Source organism: Trematomus bernacchii, unplaced genomic scaffold (assembly GCF_902827165.1).
Source record: "Trematomus bernacchii unplaced genomic scaffold, fTreBer1.1, whole genome shotgun sequence".
NCBI lineage: Eukaryota > Metazoa > Chordata > Actinopteri > Perciformes > Nototheniidae > Trematomus > Trematomus bernacchii.
Window position 1 is genome coordinate 19,720,210 of NW_022988043.1, and position 26,103 is coordinate 19,746,312.

General features: G+C 38.1%; 1 protein-coding gene across 1 annotated transcript in view; it reads left to right on the forward strand.

The window, feature by feature from the left end:
* Positions 1-26,103, forward strand: part of LOC117472988 (protein unc-13 homolog B-like) — a 204,683-nt gene that overhangs the window by 32,201 nt on the left and 146,379 nt on the right. Inside the window, 6 exon segments of the mRNA XM_034118456.1 lie at positions 4,178-4,277; positions 13,497-13,614; positions 16,157-16,280; positions 18,908-18,981; positions 20,860-20,917; positions 23,712-23,925. Coding sequence (XP_033974347.1) covers positions 4,178-4,277; positions 13,497-13,614; positions 16,157-16,280; positions 18,908-18,981; positions 20,860-20,917; positions 23,712-23,925 — 688 coding nt within the window.

The window sequence follows — 26,103 nt, forward strand, 5'->3', positions numbered from 1 at the left end:
TTTATAAATTGAACTGCCTCCATCTTGGATATTTGAATGAAGGAAAAAAATGCCTTACAATCTAAAATACATGTTTCATGTAAAATGTTAGCATATTTGTAAAGAAAATTGGTCCCGAACGAACCCCAATTCACGGTCCATTTGGATTTGACAAATATAACATCAAATACATATTAAATACAACAAATATAACATAAAGTATGTTAATTAATAAGCTTTAGAGGTCCAGTTAGGAATACATTTGGACGGTGCCAGGCTAGCTGTTTACATTTATTTCCACCCTATATGCTAAGCTAACCAGCTGTTGGTTGTAGCTTTATCGTACAGATATGAAAGTGGTACGGATGTTAAAATCTAGTGAGCAAAATAAACGTGTTAATTAAAATGTAAAAGTATTCCTCTTGTGTATGGAACATTTCTTAAGAGTCTAGTTCTACCTTGGCAAAATAAACAATAAACAGTTATGTAATAGTTGATATTATTTAAGATTATGAAAATTGTATTTTCCCTTTTTACAACATTTAAAGCACCTCATTGTGGTATCTATAATGTCAACCATATGTATTGCTTTTGGTTGCTTTTTCAATATCTGGAGTGTGGATTAGGGACAAAAACAGGTCAGGACTGGGAAATGATTGTTTGTTTAACATGACCAGTTAAGCCAAAATTAATTTACAGGGTTAACCAAATAAAATAGGATTCTTCTGAAAGCGTGGACAGTTGTGTCATCAATCTAGGGGAGCTGCTAGAGCTTCCACATACAAGGACTGTTCCTGGGAAGGTGTGTGAATATGTTGAAGTGTATATGAATATGGAGCAGGTCAAGTGCTTAGTCAAGCCCCATGCATAAATAAGGATTATAAGATGCAGGGGTCGTCCTGTACCCTGTCGGTTGGAGTGTTTCCTCTCCTGGTGATGTTTCATCAGCTCTGTGATACCCTGCTCTCTATGCTAAAGCAGGATGGTGTCATCAACAAAGAGCTCTAGGGGGAATTTGAGAAAGACATTGGTTACACATAAGAAACACATCTTTATACAACACCAACATTGATATAGAGGATAGAAGTAAAATCACTGCAAACTTAATCCAAATTCTTGCAGGTTGACTACCTACTACCTACCTTGCCTGAGAATCTTTGCAGCAATATTAATTCAATTTGCAAGATCTTACCTTTTTTAACAATATAACTAGGAAAATTATGTATTTCCAGTTGCTTACAGTGTTTGCTTGCATTCACAGCCGTCATGCAAAGTAATTTCTCACCTCAGGGACCATGTCTGTCCGACTGGGACATTTTCCAGGATGATGTTTTGTAATCTGATCCTGGTTTTATTGAACTACCAAAAATGGAATCCTGGCATTGTTTTAGCAATCCACATCAACATACGTAGAAGTGTAGTGTCATGTTTTTCATTCTTTTCTCATCTTTTTACTTTAATTTCCATAAAAGAATATGACTTCAATTGAAAAAGTAATATCGATGTCTAGTGTTTTTGGTTTTCATTTGAGTGCATTTAATCAAGTGTGAATCTTAGCCCTTATCAAATGCATTTATATGTAGCTTTCAGCAATATTTTTATTTAAGAGTTTACAGGGAACATATAATGTCCATTTTCAGGTAAATATTTGTATTTTCTTCAAAAAAGCCCTGTCTATTGGCTTACGAGAAAAATATGGCCTACCTTGGCAGCCAACATAAAACAATGGATTTGTTAAGAGAACACATCCAAATAGGAAACTGGGTATTGCATCAAAACCCAGGGCAGAAGGTACTAATATATCCTGCTCAATGATCACGTCCCTCATTTCATCTGTTCCCCAAATCCACTGAAGCTGCCCTCAGCTCCACTGGCCCTTTTCAAAAGAAAGTGGTTGTAAGATTGAGGACATAGAAACACACACACACACACACACACACACACACACACACACACACACACACACACACACACACACACACACACACACACACACACACACACACACACACACACACACACACACACTGTACATGCTCTGCACTCGTCCCTGTGAAGAGTGGGCTACTTGAGGCAGGTAATCAAGCAGGGATTAGGTGGTCGGTGGCTCAGACATCCTTAGTTAATGCTGATCACACACACACACACACACACACACACACACACACACACACACACACACACACACACACACACACACACACACACACACACACACAATTTGCCTCTTAGGAGGACATTGGGATGAAGTCATTCCCTAAAGGCAAACATACCAATAGCAACGTTTTTAATTGCCCTCTAGAATCAAACACATATGTTTAATGTTTATTATGCTTTTGGGGTTTTTCCCTTTCCTGTAGTGTGTTATAGTATGTGTGCATGTAAATGGTCTGCATTGGCTAAAAGGCTAAAATCCCAAGCCCCCTGCCTGATACAACTCGATTGGACTCCTTTGTTTACTTCAGTAACATAGTGACACACTACGTTAAACTATAGCTCTTCTATTGGCTAGTAGTTCAACACATTGTACGTGTTATGCTAAAGAGATGGACATCTCTAAGCAGTTGACCAATCCCAACAGAGCCTGCCAGCTAACCAATCAGAGCAGACTGGGCTCTGGTTTCAGACAGAGGGTGAAAAGAGGTGCTGCAGCACAGGCAGTATGAGAAAAATAAAGAGCTTTAGGAACATAAAGCATGTACATTTGCCACAGTTGAGGCACAATATGCAAATATGAACCTGAAAATGAGCATTATATGTCCTCTTCAATAATAAGACATTCTTGTTAAGGTTGATAAACAATGGTTTCTATGGTTAAACCAACGCTTACTCTCAATGTGTAACAGGTACACAGTCATTTTATTGAGCAATATAACAGTGTGACACTTTACCTGCTGCCATTAGAGGTTTTTGTTGATTAGAAAATAACCATATATCATTCTTGGTAATTTAAAGTAATTATTTTCTTGGTTACTATCATTTTTTTCTTGTGGCAAATATCAAGTCAAATATCAGAGCCAGCCGCTAACGCATTCCCAGCCTTTCTTTTACTTCTTAAGAACTAGAATATTAAATGAGCACCTATGCAGCATCAACAATACATCTTTGTAAAAAAATGCAGGAGAACGAAAGGACAACGTTAGTTTGATGCGTCCATTAACATCAAAGTGTTCCACATTGCCCACGTAATGGAATAATAAACCCACCCCTTCAATGACAGCAAGGAGGAAGAGAGGGTTATTGTCTTTGCAGCAGCTGATCTTTGTAGAATAACCAAGTGTAGCTTTGACGTGACAAAATATGAATACATTAAGCACAAATCAACAAGTGGCATATCAAAGAAGGAAGGAGTTACAGTTTATAGATCTCTGTCCAGCCCTCAGTGTGTGATGAGAAAATGTAATATGACTGTTGTTCCTCAACTGAGGTGGCTCTTTTTTTAGTACAAAGTGTTCCCTGTTTGGTGCTTTTATAGTTAGTAGTGTTAACCTCTTGCAAATGGGCCTTATTAAAAAGGAACAAGTCACTTATTTAAGAGGCAGTGGTTTATGTCTGTTCATTTCTGTCTTTGTCCTTTCACTTCTGGAAGACTACATTTTCCTCCTTCATATTTGTGACGCATCTTTACCTTTCCGATTTTATTTAATATTTTTGCCTTTTTGTTTACTGCCTTTAATCCGACTATCACTTCAACAATGCTCTCTGACAGTTTTGCATAAAAATACTGCCAAGAGGGGTTTATGGTCTTCGCACTGTTCTGTGATTTAAAGGAAAATGCCTAATGTATTGCAATGGCTAATATTAGCATAAGCTATGTGTTTTTTGGTCATATCTCGCAGCTGTTTATCAGTTAATTTGTATAATATTAATTTCGGAATTAAATCCTTTGTCTGACTAATTGTTTGTCCGTGTTTTGTTGTTTTTCTTCAGTGTCAATAGAGTAAATTATTTGTTCCTTGTCTAAACAAATCATTCATGTTTTTAAATGATTTAGCCTCCATCAATCTCTCCTTCTTCAATGCGCTCAAGAGAGGCTTCTCAGCTTAAAAAAGGATGTCTGTTTACTGTATTGTTATGCAGAGGGAATTTATTTCCCTTGAAGTTAAATCAATGAAGTGGGATGGGTCACTAAAGTCTGCAATGGTACACACATGTTAAGATAAAAGACCAACTTTATTTTCTTTATTTTCTTTTCCAGACAAATTCAACGCCTATGTCACTTTAAAGGTGCAAAATGTGAAGAGTACTACCATCACAGTCCGAGGGGACCAGCCATGTTGGGAGCAGGACTTCATGTTGTGAGTATCGACCTGCTGCTGCTCTTACTTTAAATAAAACAAAACAAAGAATCTATTTTCTCTGCCGCCTCATGTCCTTCGGGGCGAGTAGACAAATTCTTTTTCTGTTGTTTACATCTGTGATTCTGAGTGTTCTACAGTACTGCAGTACTACATGGTACAAGTGTTTGTCTACCGCTTTAAAGTCAACCCTGCTCCACCAGTTACAAATCTGCTCAAAGATTGTAGGTAAACCTTTTGAGAGACTCTATTAATCAGCCTATAACCACATATCGATGCTGTCCAACTACATCATCTCTGACCCCAACCATGTCCTGAACAGCGAATATGAATTGTTATGATCAAAACGGAGACACAGGGATATAATAAGGTCAGACTGAAGCATTCTTTTGTGCAGCAGTCAATCCTCAAATTAAATACAGAGCTAAATCCCTGTTCAAATGTACGCTAGAGGGTCTTGTTTCTCTTCAGTGATCGGGATGTTTTGTTAAATGTTTGTCCCTTGTATCTTGTCTTAAATCATTGTCCTTGTTGCAAATGGAGCTCGATGTCAGACTCGATCTGACAGTAAATTATAATCGTATTGTAAATCTTATTACTTACTCTATCGTCTTTATCTATTGCAGGGATTTTTCAATTAAAACCCAGAACCTCCTTTTTAGCCATAATTACATCAGTTATTTGAAACAAGGGTGCATACGATATAAACTTCCTGAAAATGTATCTGGTCTGTAGAAACCTCTTACATGAGGTTTATGTGTTACCCTATTGGAAGGATCATATATTCTTCTGCAGATTAAAGCTTTTTAAAATTATTTTGCAAAACATATATTCTAGTTTCAATTAAGCATTCTTTCTCACATATATATAAAGAGAACTGGATAAAGCGTTGGAGGCTGGACCCCGTTCATTCCTATGAAATTTGCTCAGTGGCGCATGAAGCCAAAGTGGCCTGACTCTTGAGAGCTAGGTTACCTGTAGCTGGGCTCATAGAGAGCCCCGCCTCCAAAACAGCGTGTCAGCAGGTCTTGGCTCTGACAAATGAGTGGAGAGAGAAAATAATGCTGGAATACGGCTTTTAGCACATTTCACATCTTAAGACCCTAATGATTTAAATAAAGGCTATAACAGTGTTCGTACTTCTAGTTGAATTTGTTTAAAAAAAATATTGACTGATTAGAAGATGTCTCTTTCCCAATGCAAGTAAAAAGTACTGACACAGATATTGAAGCTCTTCAGACTAACATATGAGGATTATTAAAATGGACAACACACTGCTGATGAATGATATACCTTTTCAATGTACTCTAATCAGACATAATGCTCATGTAGCAACAAAAGTAAAATCTGACTAATCATCAGTTTTGCCATAGCTAAATAGATAGATGTTCACAATATCATATATGTCGCCTTTTTGCAAATTTAGAGATTGCAAATGATCACATGATGGCAATAAAATATTTTACTATGAAAATACATTATCATAATTGATCCATAGCACCACGTTTGTGTGTATGAATTGACATGAGTTTTTTTTACCACTCTTTTCTTAGTTTCTTCCAGTTGCTTTTTACGTGTTGGCTCATTGTCACTTATATTAGAACCAACCTCTTGGGATGTATTAAGATAAATTGAAGCTTCAGAGTGTTTGTCAGCCCTTAGATGAAAACAGGACCAATATGCACTGCTATCTGACCTGCTAGCTGGCTTTAATAGGCCTTACTGAAATTGAAAGTGAGCATCAGCCGCCTGTTGGACTGTTGCCTGGCTGACACAGGATACAAAATAGGAATTTGTGTTCAGTGCAGGTAGGATGGATGGAAAGTGAAATGACATGCCGAGCTCAGATAAGTGGATGCGTCAGTGATAAATCTAATACATTTTCCATTCCAGTGTGATTCCATGGGGGGTAAAAAGTAGGCATTTAGATGGTTTGGAAATTCTACTTCGCTTTTGTTTATTGCGGAAGTGATGCTACTTCTTGTTTCTACCTCCATAAAGTATCTTTTTTGGAGGGCCATTGCATAAATACATTTTCTGAACTTCATTTTTTCTGTCATCAAAAACACAATTCTTTATTAAATAAGGTTTGATCTCTTCTAATCTCAATTGACTAATTCATATTTTTGTGTAAGAGTATGTCAGGTGTCCAGACATCCCATCTGCTTTCAAGAAAGTTTAGAGAAGGTTTTAAAAAGTTTAAACAATCAAACTCGCACCTTACTGAGAATTGTATTCTTGAAAAGTTTTAAATAACCTCAGATTAAATGCTTTTAGTTAATAATGGTAGTAAATATGTGTCCTCATTCACCTTGTACTTAGTGCTGCCTACAACACTCTTGGCAACAATGTTTTACCTTTTTATTTTAAATAGCTTTCTTTAGAAATGGGTCAGTCTCTTTGGTATAGTTCTGAAATAGTTAAAATCTTCTATTTTTGGAAGGAAATTATTTGTCTGAATCGTACATAACAAATCAGAAAACATCATATGTGGTGTGACCCAAGGCAGTGTCCTGGGACGCCTACTGTAACTTGGACCTATAATCCCATACCACACCATTCTCCCTAAAACAAATCAGTGAAGAATACAAATGGTTGTAAAGGTTAAAGAGGCCCTATGTTGCTTTCCTGTAGTGTGTTACATAGGTTTTTGTGCATGTAAATGGTCTTCAAAATCCCAAAGGGAGTTTTCTCTCCAACACACACTCAGACTTGTCTATCCTGCAGACTGATCCCCTCGATGTGATTAGAGGGATTAAATAGATTGACTGTGGATCCACATGATTACATTTGAAATATCCTCACTTCTCCTTTCCATAATCTCTACTTTTACCCTTTCCTGTCTGAGATTTGTATCTCCACTTTCAACCTGGGCTATGCTTGAAAAAAACCAACATAAACATATATTTATATGTATTTTTCCAAAGCTTCTCAATAGACTTAAAAAATACGTATCAACATTATTTATTGCTAAATTCAATAGGTCTCTCAAAACTACTGTTTCAACTTTAACCCTTTCACAGTGTTTTTTTTCAGTTCATGTTTGGTCACCAAACACTTCTTTTTCAGCATCCGGTTGTATTTTGGCCCACAACTTTTTTCTCACTTCTCGTTCCAAAAACAAAGATGGTGACGGCCAGAAGTCAGATTTCTGTTGTATCCTCGCATTAGATGTTAAGAAGTAAATTAGATTATAAGTATTACAATTTGTTAACCCAAATCATACTTTCATCATGTCTCGCTCATTTATACATTACTGATTTCGGACAAAGAATACATTACACCGTCTATTCTTTCCCGTTTGCAGGATAATATGTATTAAGATGATTTCAGTTAATGAGATCAAGAGTTCAGATCAAGGAAAAAGGCATTTAATACAACCTTAATGATTACAAGGGTGTGTTGATGATTATATGCAAAGGAAAACCCAGGGCCTCCTATGTTAAATAGCTAATAAAATGCAAACTCTCATTAGCAGCAGTTGGCTCTCTGGGGGGCGGCAGCAGGGTGCAGGGTGCGTCTGAATCGCAACAGAGTTTGATAAACAGAATGAAAGGGCATTCAATGAGTCCAAATAGAACAGAGGGCCAGCTCAAGCATTGTATCTGAATGTGCTTAAAAGTGAGTTTATTACATCAGCTATGTCAGTGTTCTAAGCCTATTGAGTGAGATGAGATTTATAGTATAGCTTCCTGGTTGTACAGGATTAGCAGACGTACTGTGGCATGCTTTCATTCTGGACTGGGGGAATATCCAGCAGATTAAAGAGAGAACAGCTGACAGAACTGGATTGAGAGTGAAATGTGGTTTTTCATTTTCAGTCTCTGGCTTATGCCCACCCATCCTGACACACGTTGGACTAAAAATAAAAGTAGTAACAGTATTCTCCAGCTGCACTTGGAGCTCCTCTCAATCTCTCCCCTGCTGATAGCATTCATGTTATCTCTCTGGCTGTTTGCAGCTGGCTGTTAACCTTTCTGAAACCCTGATTGTTCCAGCTGCAAGCCATCCATTAATACTGCTGTGTTTATTATACCCTGCTTCGAAGTGTCTCTTCTTAACATGGAGTACCTCTTTAGGCAAATTAAAGAGAAGGTGATTCTGAATGAGGCATTTTATTGTTGTACTGGCTTTATTTGGATGATGTATTCAAGGCCAGGAAAAGTTTTGTCATGCCTCGAACAGATTCAACTCATACCTCAATTCATAACTCAACAGTTTCGTGGAATTTCATGGTGTTTCTCAAGGCACTAACATTCATTAATCTATTTTAGGAAAATATACTGAAATTATTAGCAAAATATTCTCTAGAGAATGAAAAGAGAAAAGTGCGTCCCAATTAGCATCCGATTGGCATTCTGAAACTGAGTCTAATGCCTAATGTGAAAAGTGAAATTTACTCTGATGACCAGTTTGAGGCTTTTTAACGGGACTTCAGATCATTGGGAACTTATCCTTTTTATCCGAAATAAATGTTAAATTTGCCAACTTCAGTTCATTAACACCCAATTTAATGGTAATTTGACATCTTCACGCTATTCTTTTACCGTAATATACCAACCTTGGGGACTGCTATCATCAACAACAGATAATAACACATTTCATGTGATAATTTATACCATTTTGTAAGATACAGTATTTAAAAAAATACTGGTGCTCTAATTGTAGTGAACTTTGGTATAGTTATAAATGATCACAATGAGATGACTTTGGTGACCCTTTGGACTTTTTAATAGTGCCACCCATAGGTTAGTATATCCCTTTGAACAACAGTTCAAAGCCCCTATGGCTCCTCAACACAGGCACCTGCTAAAACACCTTCAACTGTTGTTTTCTGTGTAAGCCCAAACAATACAGAGTGGCAGTGATGACGTATATTTGTAGACGCAGAAGTTACCCAGCAAGGCCTTCCTAAAAAAAAACATACTTTTCATGTTTTGTTCAACAGGGTAAACTTCACATTAACACCACTTTGTGATTTTTGAAGCGTAAATGCAATTAGCAGAAATGAAAATCGCCCGACAAAAAACAAGTGACGTTAAAAGGAATTTGCATTAACTCTTTATTATAGCCTTATCTTTGACAGCCTTGCTTTTAATATTTGTACTGGAATATTCCAGTCTATATTCATCTTCTAATATAATACATATTGGTCAATCGTCCCTCCCAGTCCATCATTTTCATCAAGCCTCGTTCTCAGCGAGAACCCACATGCTTTACTTCCCCCTCGTGTTATACCTCCTTTCCTCTTGCAGTATCTCTATCAGCTCTTAAACACAAGATGTGTGTGTGTGTGTGTGTGTGTGTGTGTGTGTGTGTGTGTGTGTGTGTGTGTGTGTGTGTGTGTGTGTGTGTGTGTGTGTGTGTGTGTGTGTGTGTGTGTGTGTGTGTGTGTGTGTGTGTGTGTGTGTGTGTGTGTGTGTGTGTGTGTGTGTGTGTGTGATTCCTGAGCGATAAAAATACACCATGTCATTCCCTGCACAGCACAAACCATTCTCTCAATAATAGAAGGGCTTTGATGGAGGGCATATGCCAAAGTCGGATGTGTGAGTCAGAGACAGATTGGAGACAGACTGCAGGGATGGACAGCGTCAGACCTATTTCGAATCCTATTTGGGATTTTATGTATTGTGGTTTAAATTAAATAATCTCATGGATTAAAAACAGGCTGTAGATCATAAAACACAATTTTTTTTTTTCTTTAAACGAGAATTATTTTTCTCATACTGCCTGTGCTGCTGCACCTCTTTTAACCTTCTGTCTGAAACCAGAGCCCAGTCTGCCCTTATTGGTTAGCTGGCCGGCTCTGTGGTGATTGGTCAAACGCTTCAAGATGTCTCGCCCCTTAGCCAATGAAATACAATGTGTTAGAGCACTAGCCAATAGAAGCGCAAGTGTTACATAGTGATGTCAGTATGTTACAGAAGTAAACAATGGAGTCTATTAGAGGCGTTGCAGGCAGGGAGGGAGTGTGTGGGAGAGAAACTCACGTCAGGAAAGGGGAAACCCCAAAAAACATTATTTGGCCTAGTTAAACACATCCAATGTTCTTAAGGAGGTATGAGTTGCCACTGAATTCTGATATGTTCAGGCTGTTTATATATTCAAACACAGTATTCTTTTGATACAAATGCTGGTGCTTGGGCGATATTGTGTAATACCAGGTGAAATACTGATAGAGTTCGCCTGCCAAAGCCAGAGTACGTTCAGTTCCTCTCACTTTAATTGAAGAGAATCTTTACTGGCCCAATATGATCTCTTTTATATCGGTTACCATTGTTGAAAAATCTCCAAAAATAAGGGCATGCATATATGTAGATGGTTAATGGTAATCATGCTAACATCATTTTGACTAGACTCCTCTCTCACAGCTGGTCCAATTCATCAGTTTGTGACAAGTACACACACACACACACACACACACACACACACACACACACACACACACACACACACACACACACACACACACACACACACACACACACACACACACACACACCAGATTCTACCACCCACCCTCTTCTCCATCATCCCAGCTGTGAAGTGTCAGATGACTGACAGCCAAACTGCTGACAGAATGAATATGAATGGGACTGTGAATGTGAATATGCAGATGAGGAGGGGAGACTGCTGACAGATCTGTCAGAAAATGACAGCTGTCATTCTTCAGCCTCACTACTTTAGGAAAAGACTGGCCCACTTACTGATCTGCTGGCAGTGGAAAGCTACTTAACTGCACACTGTGGCCTATGCTGGAATGGAACAATGCAGTATGTGAATCAAAACACAGTTGGAATAGGGACTTAAATAAATCTGTTTAATTTTTTTTTACTCTTAAATTCATTCATAGACATTTAAACTGACACAGGAACAGCCTTTGTGAGGTATTTTAATCAGAATAATACAGCAAATAAAAATAAGATGTACAGACAATCTGGCACAGCGAAACACGTGTTGACGTTGTTCATGAAGCCACAACAGACATATCTCTGAATTCACAAATCCATGAATTATAGCCACTAGAATTCAAGTTTTGTAAATTCAGAAAAGCCAAAGGGAAAACAGTAAGGCTGTGGCTCAGTGGGTAGTGTGCTGGACTTCGAATTAGGGGGTAGCAAGTTCGAGTCCCACTGCAGTCAGCATGTCGTTGTGTCCCTGGGCAAGACACTTCACCCCAAATTGCTCCTGTGGGGATTGTCCATAGTACTGAATGTATGTAGGTCGCTTTGGATAAAAGCGTCTAACAAATCACATGTAATGTAATGTAATGTAATGTAAGAAAGACCACACAATGTTTGTCAGCTCAAATTTTGTAAGATATGTTTTTCGTATCAATATACTGTATAAATCAATCTAATTTCTTTGCATTTTGTTGCAAAACCTTGCCATGATATCCTGAAGTCATTTCAAGTGTTCTTCAATCATCAATATTCAACAGTGTTGTGGAATAATAATTCCGACTTGAATAGCATATACAACACTTATATATCCTGAACAAGCATACATTTAATTCTAAATGTAATTTAACCTTTCAAGTCATATAGAAAATCACCCTCTGTAAAGTTGTCTGGAAAAAATATATTAGGTTTAAAGACTAAATACATATGTGTGCATATTTATTGTTATATATAATGTAGTAGAATGTGCACATTTTCTTTCTTTATACAAATATTTGTATTTAATGTAGCTTCATTTAATGCATTTGTATTTGTATGTTTTTTTATTTTATTCTAAAATGGAGCTACTGGTACAAACCCACACAAAAGTCCAGCTCAATGTTGATATTACCCATGACTATATTTTAAAGAAATTGATGTTGCCTTTTTCCTTTCCTCTGGCTTTACTTTGGTCGAGTTTGACCTCTGCCTGTAGAGGACTGTCATTTAATGTTCAGATATGAATGTTCAACCACCAGATGTTAGCAACAGTTCATTGCTATACTGTGTACTGCACATACATACACTTGAGCACCCTAACAACACTTGGTATTTGGGCACGTTTTGGGTAAACACTGCAGATCAAGAACAGAATAACAACCCACGACATTCATATTATCATAACATTTTATTTTCCACTGCTGATAAAGTTCAGGCCCGTATTTCTTGGGAAAAATCCTATATTTGACAGAAAAAGCGTGTTTCACAGATTTATTTTTAACACTAGAACCGGCAACGGGTCAATTTTACCCGCAGCTGTTTTTTGATTGTATGTAACTTTTTTTCAATAAAATATTCAAGTTTCCCAGTCCGTGACTTTTCCTGAAAGTGTGTTATGTAGCACCCTCTGTTGTTACAAATTGTCAATATGAAGTCAGATTGAAAAAAATCGCCCCAAAAAATGCCATTTATACCTATATCCGCCAGCGGGTAATATTTACCTCATAGAAAATGCAGCGTAAACATGACGTGTTGCTATTGCAACGTCTTTTCCCTACTACGGTTCCTGAGAGAGAGAGAGAGAGAGAGAGAGAGAGAGAGAGAGAGAGAGAGATGAGAGGAACGAGAGAGCGAGGAGAATAGAGATTATAGAGAGAGAGTAGAGCGAAGGATGAAGGAGCGTCGACTACTCGAGCTCGAGCGAGAGCTAGCCTCTCCTCTGCCGCATCATGCGCTAGCCCTCGTCTCTGCTACTCGCGCTCTCTCTGCTCTCTCTCTCTCGCGCTCTTCCTCTCTCTCTGCTCTCGCCCTACTCGCTCTCTCTCTCTCTGCTCCTCTTCTTCTTCCCTCAGCTCCTCTCTAGAAGAGAGAGGAATTTGTATCTAACCAAACACAAGGTCTAAACCCAAGCGTTTTAAATCAGCACTGGTAGCGATACTTATATACTTCATGCTATCTGCAGAAATATATCAATGAAAGCTGAGAGTCCACAGATTTATATTGGTATAAGTTTCATCCCTGTGCGATCAAAACTCACTGTTCTACATGATAAATAAAAGAACATTGTACCTTGAAAATCAATAGCGGGTAAATTTGACCCATTGGCGGTTTTAGGTATACAGCGACCTCTGGCGGTTCTAGTGTTAAATAATCTACACAAGATGTGGGTAGGTATCATGAACTGTCAAACAGTAGCTACCATTACTAAAAAAAATAAAGAAAATAGCATGACTTGCAGAAACTTCAACTTCATCAATGGAGTAGTGTTGGGTGTTCTTGAAAGGTAGATTCCAGGTTTAACCTTTACTCTGTATGTTGATGTGTTTTTCTGTTTCTACAGTGAGATCAATCATCTGGAGTCAGGTCTGGTGGTGGAGCTGTGGAATAAAGGACTGATCTGGGACACAATGATCGGCACAGCACTGATACGGCTGCACACCATTCGACAGTCTGACGAGGTACAAACAACCACCCCTGGTTATTTCATCCATAAACACACAAGCTTAACACAAAGAACTTAAAGTTAATGTCCAATTCTCAATAAGTGGGACACAAGATCTTGTTCTTCCGAAGCAAATCACTTTTTTCAGAACTGTCATGTTCTTGCTTTGTGTTTCCTGTTTTATTTTGAATAGCTTTTCACCCTCAATGTTGCTGTATGTCTGTTTTTATTTCCTGTCTTTGTGTTTTCCCGCCTGCTGGATTCTGTTCAACTGATGGGCTTATGTTTTTGTCTGCCCTCTCCAGTAGTGTTTTGTCTTTGTGATTTGTTCTGCTTGTATTTAAGTCCCTGTCCTCTGTGAGTCTTTAACTTGTTTGTTGTTATGTCGTTAGCTCGCTTTGTGTTGGTCCATAACAAAATTACGCAACCTACGTTTTTTTGCCATGGAGGTCAAGTGTATGTGAGGTGTATGAATACATCTTTTCATGGATCATGTACGCAGCTTTTGCAATTGATGCACCTGTTTCATGTATGTCTTTGACAATAGTTAATGTTAATATCAACATTGAAGTAAGTTTTGCTGGTTGTAATTATCCCTATCATTCATGACAGCTGTTAAGGTTTTTCTTATGATTGCTTTTCCAATGAAAAGAGGGTTAAATTGTAATGCACGTAAGGCATATGTATCACATGCCCTTCCTTTCAGTACAGCTTTGTATTACACTATACCCTCTTTTGATGATTCTTGAGATGGTGGATCCATGCTGAGCTTCTTAGCTTCAGAAGAACTTTGTAACATATATTTTTAAGGCTTAGACTGTGGACTAAGTACAAATATAAGAGAGAACTCACCAACCCAGAGAGGTATCACTTTATACTGCCCCTCATTACTAAATATTAAATAGATAATTAATTAAACTTTAGTTAATAGTTATGTTACTGCTTATAAACATGACATTGTAATGAAATAATGTTTACTTAGTATGATTTTTAATGTTCATTTGGTAATCATTAACACATACTTAAGATATTATATAATATGTATGTTATAACTTGTCCAACAATGAACTGTTAATAGTTGCAATCAGAATGTCATTGTTATCTTCTCTTATCAACTATGTTACAATACATAATTTAAAAACAAATTGTTTCATGACGGGGAAAGATAAAGATTTACAGCATCAATAAGGACTTACGTTTTTTCAATATTATCATTTAATAGTTAACAGTAAAATAACTATTAACTAAAGCAATTTGCACTGTATGAAAGGTGGGGTAGGTAAGTAGGTAAGCTTCCTTACAGAGCCCCTCCTCCAACACACACGAACGCGCACATGACCAATGAGGGCACGAGATAAGTTTGTGCACAGATGGAAGGCTGACAGGCAGGTAGGCCATCCAGTTATTTTAGCCGGGCCGGCTAAAATGATTGGTCGTACTTTTGACAGTACTACGGCTTCCACAGATGACATTTCTTTTGTGGATTTTTTGTCAAAGCACTTAATCAAATCAAATCAAATCAAGTTTTGATTTATATAGCACATTTTTAAACGATTTTTGGTCGAGCCAAAGTGCTGTACATATAATAAAAATACCCTACAGTAAAGACACTTTACAGCAAATACAACAGCACAGTTTGTTCAGAATATCAGTATGAGAAAACGACACCCTCTGTCCTTAGACCCTCACATCGTACAAGGAAAAACTTCCAAAGAAACCCCACAGTTAAAGGGGAAAAAATGGGAGAAACCTCAGGGAGAGCAACAGAGGAGGGATCCCTCTCCCAGGACGGACAGACGTGCAATAGATGCCGTGTGTAAATCGAAGAGATAATACATTTTACAGCGTAGGTAGACCAAATGTTTGGAAATGCATGTGTCTGTAATAAGAAGATGAATCCACGAGGATGTCAACAACAATCCTGTGGGAGCCATCAGGGAAGCAGCATGACGAGACCCAGGCAGGACTTAATATATTCATTGCTATCGGGATGTTAAGAGCATTCCATGGAATATAACAAAAAGTGTATCTCGAGCCGGTTTCTCAAACTTACCTACCCCACCTTTAATTATGGTTATTTTAAAGTATTAGCCCTTATCTAAATGTTTTCATGGTATACACAGCTTAGCACGAGGAAGTAGAGTAGCAGAGAAATGAACACGATCTTTACCTGTCAGCTAAGTTTAAAAAAAGCTCTCTCTCAGGGTGCTAACTCATTACAGCAAACTGCGAGCATGCTTGTCTCGCCTCTAAAACTCATTTATTTTCTGGAGAGAGTGAAGTGAGAAGTGAGCAAGCAGCACTTATGTATTCATAAATAATGCATCCCCCAGTGTTTTTACTTCCCCCCTAAATGTGAGCACAGTAAACTCTCACTTCTGTTCTAACATGGTCTGAACGGCCAGGCCAGGCCCTTGCTTCTTCAGTTTTTCATCTTTGCTCAACTTTCTTGAAGAATGTTCCTCCTTAGCCAGCAAACACCCTTCATTTTCCTCAAGGAATGTTTCTTTCTTCCTTTATTTATCTGTTCTCTCTTTCTCCCTGTGTCTCTTTCTCAGGAGGGACCAGGGAAATGGACATCGCTTGACTCTGAAGTGTTAATGCAGGAGGATGAGATCTGTGGAACTTCCAACCCAACTCCTCACCAAGTGCTGCTGGACACCCGATTTGAGCTGCCCTTTGGTATGTATGTGTTCACGGACACATTTATCCAAAATACTACACACACACAAACACAGCGACATAACCATTATGTTAATGCGGCTTAGAAGATCTGATAGTGTAGCATCCTTTGGCGGAAGGTTGATGTAACTAGCATTATTTTATTTGTATTATTGAACTGGTGCGGAACAATAATCTATGATTGCACAATAGGAGCTTCATTTTTCTCATACTGCCTGTGCTGCAGTGCTTCTTTTCACCCTCTGTCTGAAACCAGAGCCCAGTCTGCTCTGATTGGTTAGCTGGCCGGCTCTGTTGTTTATGGTCAAGCGACATTAAATCACATTAAATGCAAACATGTCACAGTAGAGGCACAAAATACACATATGAACCTGAAATGTAACATTTTGTACTTCCTGTTTACATCCGTCAGAGCATATTTGGAACTGTAGTTCTAAAACATTTATACCAAATTGAAGACAAAGGATAAATGTATTTTAAAAAGCCAATATTATTACATCTTTTTATGCTGAAATATAAAATAATCAATATATAGTATATTCCTCAGGCATCTCTGTGTGTCTTGGGTCTCTTGTTACCAAGACATGGTTTGATATGAGTGGTCAGATGAACAGTGTATTACCTTTATGTTGTCACTGCTGTTGTAGCCTTTTGTCCCTGAGTCAACGCTCGTTTGTTGATGGAAAGGTTCTTCCAATCCCTTTCCTGCAGATACTCTTTGCTTGTTCTTTACAGTTTCCCATCTGTTGTGCGAAACACACAAAAAAAGATAGCAGTTGCTCGTGTTTTTGCAGGACCACAGCTGGCTTCCATATCTCTCCTCTTTGTATCCTGACATTCCCTCCAGCTTGCACATCCGATATTTATCTGTTGGCTTCTCTTGATTTTCTCTTAACTGCCTGCATAACTGGACTGTTCCCTTTGAAGTAAAACGAAGGTTGAGAATGGCACTTAACTTTTGATGTGCAGTGGTGTACTGCGATACTCTGATATTGATAGGGGTCGCCTTTACAACACTGACATTTTTAGCAGGTTTTTAATAGTCGGGGGAGTCCATTGAACTGGGCCTGACTGGTATACTGAGGATCATTAACTGGTATGACAACATCAGCAATGCATGCTTTGCGAACATTGATTTCATTAAAATAACAACACTGCAACGAGTAGTGTGCCTTAGTTAAAGTATCTCTGAACTTAATAAATATATATATACATCAAAACTTTGCTTGATAGGGAAAAGAGATCTGTCCCTACTTTTTCCAAGTCTTTTTTTGCTATTGGGTATGAAAGCAACTAGCTACTGTAGCTAACTGCTATCACATTGTTGTAAAATAGGCTGATGAAACTTACATTTAAGGTACATTTCCACCAACAGTTGGCCAACTTAAAATCCCCGAACGTCAACAAGCGTCACAGCTATGTTTTTATTGTCCCCATTTCGGTTGTGTTTCTTGCAGTGTTTTAGTAAACCCTGCACATGTTTCGTCAAGTTGGTGAATGTTTTCTAAATGCTGTGAATGCGTTTCCAAGTTGTTGAAGATGTTTCCTCATTTGCATGTGTTTTTGCACATTTCTGTTTTTATTATTTTCAAACTGCAGCACGTTTCTCCTAATGGAAATATTTTGGGCCGTTGTCGCACGGTTCCACTTATTGGCGACCGTAGTTTTAAATCGGCTAAATGTAATTTTACTTAAAATATTGCTAGCTTTTTTTTGTGAGATATGCTTATCTTAACATCATACATTTTATGCACTTTTGGGTAATTATACCAAAATAGTACACTGTAAGTATAAAAAGTCAGTTAATAACATTAAAATGCTCACAAATTACCATTACAAAGGTATTGGTCTTGGACATGTGCTATTTCATATACTGTATGTTTAAGAATTAATATGTACAATATATTACGTATTTAAACATTTGACACTGACTAGCTGTGTTTTGCATGGGAACATTGTGGCGCAGTGGTGAGTGCGTTAGTGGTGTTCGGATCAGGGGGGCACAGGTTCAAACCCCACTGCAGTCAGCATGTCGTTGTGTCCCTGGGCAAGACACTTCACACCAAATTGCTCCTGTGGGGATTGCCCACAGTAGTGAGTATGTAAGTCGCTTTGGATAAAAGCGTCTAACAAGTGACATGACATGTCATGTAATGTAATGTAACATGGCTGAGACCATAGCCAGGCTTTTACATCTTCCCCTATTCTTCACTTTATCTCCTCTTTAGCCCCAGCTTCTTGCCTTTCTGTGGCTTTGGGGAGGACCCGTGAGGCCCCTGAGGTGGATGTTCATTCTATTTCTGGTCCTCCAAAAGGAAACCTCCTCATAAGCTATTAAACACACATGAATATAACATGGGACAACATTAAGCAGTGCAGATGGGATACGACAGGGTGGGACTGAGGGAAGGGTGGAGTCACAGTGCCTGTGCTCCTCTCTCTGCCTGACATTCTATGTTTCGCACTTTCCTTCTTCCTCCATTATTTACCTTTCTCTTTTTATCACGCCTACCTCCCTTCACCTATCCTTCCATCCCTTGTGTCTGTTATTCCTCCATTTACCCTCTTGCACTCTCCTCCTAATATTCTCCGGACTTTCTTTTAACACTTCCATCCAATCGGTCTAGATATCCCAGAAGACGAAGCTCAGTACTGGACCAGTAAACTGGATCGGATCAATACCATGCGGATACATGACGAGGTAGGTCTACTAAATAAAACCTTTTGCTTTGCATTCAAAAGTATTTTTCCTGTCCATATGTTTTAGATTACATAGAAATGAGAGATGTTCAATCCAGAGTCTTAAAGGAGATCTACTGAAAAAAGCTAGGACTGGCTTCCATTTTCTTCACCAAAGTATGTAGGTATTTGCAGTGGTGGAAAAAGCAGATTTACTTTGGACCTGAAATACTCCATTCCAATATAAAATCATGAATTGAAACTGTTACTTAAAGGGGACCTATCATGCAAAATGCACTTTTGTACGTCTTTTATACATGAATATGTGTCCCCGGTGTGTCAGGGAACTCACCAAGTGTCAGAAAACACAACCCTCTCTCTTTTCCTCCATACCCAAATCTCTAAAAACGGGGCTGCAACGGATCTGATACAGACTGATACAGATTTGAAAATTATCTGACGTCAGGAACGAGGAGCTCCGCCTATATGCCCAACTCTCCACCTATCAGGGGAATGAGAGGTTGCCGTGGCATGGTAACAGCATGGTAACATGACGCTCGTGCCTCGCCCCCCTCCTTTGCAGGGGGGCGTGGTCAGCTGCAGCTCATGCAAAGACAGGGCTGGAGGAGAGCAAAATAGAGCGAAATGAGGCATGGCTAAAATGCATGATCTGTTTGGTATTTTGAAAAAAAAACTTCACAGACATGTTTTATATAGGTATGGCCCTACAATATATTATTCAAATATAGCATGATAGGTCCACTTTAAGTAGTAGTAAGGAAGTATTACCAGTAAAAAGTAAAGTGTAATTTAAAGTGTAATTTAAAATACTGCGTATATTAAAAATTAACGTATTTCATCACTTGTGTTTTTATATGTACAAAAAAGCTTGTAACTATGAGTGTTTAATAAATGTAGTAGAGTAAAAAGTACATGTCATGCCTCCAAAATGTAGTGAAGTAAAAGTATATGTAGCATTTAATGGAAATATTCAAGTTAAGATGTAAAAATAGTACTTAACGACAATACATGAGTAAATGTAATTTGTTACATTCCACCACTGGGTAGTTAGGAAGAAGAAGGAAGTTTTAAAATGATTATATATAAATCCAAGCAGTATAGGATAGGACAATATAGGAGGGGATTGTGTGTAAAAAGTATTATATGAATCATTAAAACTTTAATAAGTGGCTTTACTTGTTCATGCTTTTACAATCTGTATCCATCAACTGTGCGCCAAGCCGTGTGAGAGTAGGAGCAGAAAGAAAGGTAAAGAAATGATAATAAATAAAAACAAAGGGTAAAATGTAAAGTCAATTATTTATCAAATACACATTTGGTTTTGATTGCCTTCTTACTTCTAATCTTCTAATCAACTTTATTAGTGGTGCCATAAGGCTGTTATTAAAAGTAAAAATATGCAAAATGTAGTTTGGAGTCAGTATATTTCTTGTGACTGTGACATGTTCCCCAAAAGAAAATGAATTGTATAAAAAAACTAATCTGAATTCATTCCATCACCTTTAAATTATATACAAATTATCTTCATCCTGAAGTTGTATCGTTTCTCCAGTTTTCCATTCAAATAATTTTCAACATCAGACAAAAACATTTTAGAAAATCAATACAGTAATAAAATAAAGACAACTTGTTTTATTTTTGTGGATATTACAGAAATGACTAGAATACTCAATTTCAAACCTCTCCAGTGTCTCTTTGTAGAATATCATTTACCAACCATTGTCACAATGTGGTCCATTCTTAGTGAGTTTGTGTTGGCTCTCTGCTTCCATCTACTGGGCAATAATACTAACAACACCACAGATGATCCATAAATACTGTATTGACTTGTGCCTTTTTTAGTATTAAATGATATTGATTTGCTTTTCAATTGTGACAGTATCCACTGCAAGACGAGGTCCAGAGAACACGAATGGCTTCTGTTCCCTCTCAGTGCTGTGAGTATAGAAGTCACATTAATGCCATAGCACTTTTCACACGTTCACCTTTTTTTTGTATTGAATTAGTTTGGGAAAGAGATGTCTGTAAAATCAGAGGATCATTTTAATTTGAGCTAAATCAAATACCCAGTATGTACACTCTTAAAACCCTTATTTAAATCATTAGGGTCTAAAAGTGGTAAAATGCGCTAAAAGCCGAATCTAGAGTTATTTAGCCTCCATTCTAATGACTACGCCGAGAGCGGGAGATCCGATGCGAGCTTAAAGAATACTCAAGTGCACACGCTCTATGAGCCAGACACTTTTTCTCTTGAGATTCAGACCATTTTTGCTTCATGCGCCACTGAGCAACTTTCATAGGAATGAACCAAGTCCCGCCTCCAACGCTGTTTCCAGTTCTCTTTATACATCCATGATTAAACCATACCAGTGGGATGAGATGCACATCTGATTGGCTACAGACACTTCTCTGCCAAGAGCGTTTGTGAATGTAGTGGCGTCATTCAAATGCTGAGCGATTCATGCACAAAAAGCACATTTTATTTTATAAATGTACAACATTTAAATACGTTTTTGATGAAAACATTAAACATTATTAAATACAGGAATTTGTGGATATATATAACATTAATTTAAAACCCAAACTACTTATGTTTGGATCAGAAATGTATTTGTGAAACTTATTTTTCTGTATGTGGATTTTGTTTTACATTTATATAAAACGTAATAAGTATTTGTGTGTGCAAATGTATATATTAATCCCCAAATTACATTTGTGAATCCTTCTGTGTGCATTTATTTATTTAGAGACTAATCTCTGACCCCATAATACTCTTCTATGTGACATGTATATACTGTGCACACACACTATTTATTTTCTATTTAAGTTAACTTATTTTACCATACTAATCTTGATTGTTGTGTTTTATTGTACATAAGGTACTGTTGTTAGTATTACATCTTACACACTTTACTTTTTATTCATATTTCATTACATTTTTTACACTACATCTTTTTATGCTCATGTTGTTGGAATTTCTTTGCAATATCTGGCACAAGAATCTTCTTCAGGTTTAATAAAGTTCCATCTTATCTTATATTATCATATGTTATTCATATATTTTCGTATCATATCACATCTCATCTCTTCTTATCTCATCTCATCTTATCTTGTATCATCTTATCTTATATAATCTTATTTTATATCATATTATATCATCTCATCTAATCTTAACTCATTCATCACATTACTTTGTGTGATTTGATCACATTGCTTAACTCATACCTTATTTACCCCATACTGGTCTAACCCATTCCATATTTACATCAAGCTTCCAAGATGTAGGTGGTTTCAGCCCCATTGCATGTTACATACTTGAGTACTGTAATGAAGTACACTTTGCTTCCTCACTTCTTTGAACACTTGCCTTCATGCCTTCAGGCAATTGGAGTTATTTCGGATGGAATGAACAGCAGAGTACGTATAGTGGATGTTTTGTTTCCCCTCTTACTTGTCATCTACTGTACTTCTGCATGGATCAGGACTCTTCTTTGCATTTCCTTTCACATACTGAATGTTTGGTCTGTTTTCTTTGTTTGTGGCCATTGTATTTACAATTTAACATTCATGTGCCTTTCTGATCAATGTAGGTGTCATTTGTGTTAACATATATAATGTGGCATTTTGAGTATGTTGTAATATTCTAACATCTTGTTGTTCATGTCATTGTCAGCTTGGTCTTTTTTGTATTACACGCCTGCTGCCACAAGAGGGAGCTTTTTATTCAAAAATATATTATTATTTGGAAGAATTCCTTACATCATGGCCTAGCAGCAGTGTTGGAATAAGTACTTAGATCCTTTACTTGAGTAAAAGTACAAATAGAATGGACCTAAAATACTCTATAACAAGTAAAATTCCTGATTTCCAATTGTTACTTATGTAAAAGTACAAAGGTTTTAGCATCAAAATATACTTAAAGTACAAACCGTCAAAGTACTCATTCGGCACATTGGCCCATTATGGCCCAATATATACAAATAACTAATGTGTGAAAACAAATTTACAGGAGTGATATTTGCCTCTGAAATGTAGTGGAGTATAAGTTTAAATTAGCATTCCATTGAAATACTCAAGTTAAGCAGAAATATGTCAAAAAATACTTTACTGATGTAACTTTGGCATGAATTACAATTTTGATTTCTTCCACTTGTCAAGTTACACTTTACAAATTTGGCATGCTTACAATGACATGTCTGTAACACACGGAAGAAAAGGAAGCTTGTTTTATGTATTATGAGCATTAAAGATGGGGTAGGTAAGTTTGAGAAACCGGCTCGAGATACACTTTTTGTTAAATTCCATGGAATGCTCTTAACATCCTGATAGCAATGAATATCTTAAGTGCTTTGACAAAAAATCCATAAAAAATGGATGGCCTACCTGCCTGTCAGCCTTGCATCGGGGCACAAACTTACCTCGTGCCCTCATTGGTCATGTGCACGTTCGTGTGTGTTGGAGGAGGAGCTCTATAAGGAAGTGGCAGATTTTCTCCGGTTGTGTATTTTCAAATTCTAGCGATCTCGAGCCGGTTTCTCAAACTTACCTACCCCACCTTTAAATACACTGTCTAACATCTACCAGAGGCCTTTTCTATCAAATGTAATACATAAATGAATGAAGAGCAAAGTATTATCTGAAAATCTAATGGACTTAGATAAATCAGATTTAAATGTAATTTAGAAATGATGTCATGTATTTTACTCAACTGTTAATGTTGTCTTTTCCCAGCTTTGGATGACCATGACAGTGCAGTGGATGACCGCGACAGTGACTACCGCAGTGAAACTGGCAACAGACCTCCACGGTTCCACAACACCTCCCAGACAAATTCATCAGTGCACCAGTACCCTATAGGACGCAGGGTCCCACATCACACCCTTTCCAGGGAGTCAGACTCTATTCAAAACTATGAGCTAGACTATAGAGAAATGAGGCAGCCCAGGTAAACCCACATCTACTCACAAAAACATCATGCATGTGTTTTCTTTGCTTTGAGGAGTTAAGTTAACAAGAGAAGCAGAATCTATTGATAGAGATAGGAGCCACAGCCTTGGATAGTTTTGTCAAATTATTTAATTAGTTTAACAAGTATGCTTTTGCAAGTTCAGTGATTGCCCAATATAGATGTTTCATCATGTAAGCAATGATATTGAAAGTGTTGCCATGGGAAAACAAATGATCTCTGACAAAATCAGAGAGAAAAACTATGGCAGCCAAAAATAAGCCTACCAAAATATGAATCTTTCATCTGCATGAACAACAGCACAAACATTTTATCCATGAATTTGACACAGTATCAACAACATGTTTGTTTGTCCATATGTGTTTTACATTTCCACTTGACTTTTTACTAAACTTCATTAAGACTTTCTTTGCATGGTATTTCGTTTCTTCGACCACGTCTGATACTTAATTTCTCATTTTATCTTTTCCTTTCTTTCTTTTTTTTCTTTGCAACACACTCCACTGCTTCCTGCATGGCACTATTTTCCTTGAATCAAGGCGATCAAACAGTAAGGGTGTTGTAAGAATAATCCCTGTGGACTCAGGTATGGGTGTGGAGGACTGGGAGAATAAATATAAAGTGCCTGATTCAGGTGTCTTGGATGATTACTTGGACGCTGAGCAGAAAATATGGGAGGAAGAAGATAAAAGCATCATCTATCGGATCAGTGACAATGCTAGTGAGTCTAAAGGTAGCAGGTTCTATCAGACAGTGGAATGTGACGCATTATCCCCTGATGGTACGGAGGAGGTGAACGGCAGGCCAAACAGGCAGAGGCATGGCTTTGGTAGTGGAGAAGTTCGGTTAGTTTATAAGGAAGCTGGCAGCTTTGAGGATGAATCTTCCCCTCCGGAAATTGATATAATTCCCTCTGTCAAACAGCAACGACAACAAACAGTCAGAGAAGGCCTACTGTACAAAACAAGACTGTGGGCAAAAACTGCCCTAGAGGACACACTTGAGAGCTATGCAGCTTTTCGTGAGGAGGAGGCTACTCGGGAAGACGCTGCTAGGATCAGGGGAAATGGTGAATATGGGTCAGTTGGTTCAGATGAGCTGCAGTATTCATTTGGATCTGATGAGGAACTAGATGACCTGACATTCACTCAAGGGGATTTTAGTTATGAATATGAAAGTTACTACTACCCTAGCGTGTCTATGTCACATCTTGGAGGACAAGGCTATTCAAGCGATAAAGCGATTCAAGGGAGAATAGGTGGTGGAGAAGATCCTATGTTGTCTCCTGTAGAGGAGCCAGGTGATGAATATGTAGATGCAATGGATGAACTTCAAAGCTTAGTTCACTCAGTTTCTGAATACCTGGCTGTTAAAGAAGAGGAAATCAAGAGCTTTGAATCACTGCCCAAAACAATAAGAAGAAAACTCCCAGCACTGCCAACCACTGAAGTTGTGCAACCGGTAGACAGTAACAGCAGTGTGCAACCGGCAGACAGTAACAGCAGTTTGCAACCGGCAGACAGTAACAGCAGTGTGCTATCGGCAGACAGTAACAGCAGTGTGCAACCGGCAGACAGTAACAACAGTGTGCAACCGGCAGACAGTAACAGCAGTGTGCAACCGGTAGACAGTAACAGCAGTTTGCAACCGGCAGACAGTAACAACAGTGTGCAACCGGTAGACAGTAACAGCAGTTTGCAACCGGTAGACAGTAACAGCAGTGTGCAACCGGTAGACAGTAACAGCAGTGAAGTCAAACCTGAAGTTAAGGAGGACAGTGCTGTTGAACAGGGCATTGCTGGAGTAAAGAATGCCATGAGTTCATTATTCAGTACAATCACAAGATCAAAGTCCACCACTGAGGTGGAAGCAACGGCCACAACTCAATCCCCCCAACCAGCACAGGCAGACTCTGGTATTTCAAAACTGCTTTCTTTGATCCCTAAAGCTAGTATTGCAGCCACAGAGGCCTCTGGTACAACTACAACAGATCCGCCTACCTCCCAAGCTTCACCCCAACGTGAGTCTGGCTTTTCAAAGCTGCTTTCCTTTATCCCAAAGACTGGTGGTACTTCCCCCCCAGTAGCCATAGTTCCTCCTGCCTCTCAGGAGCCAACAATAGAAAATAAGTTTTCCCTGCAGTCTCTTTTGCCATTT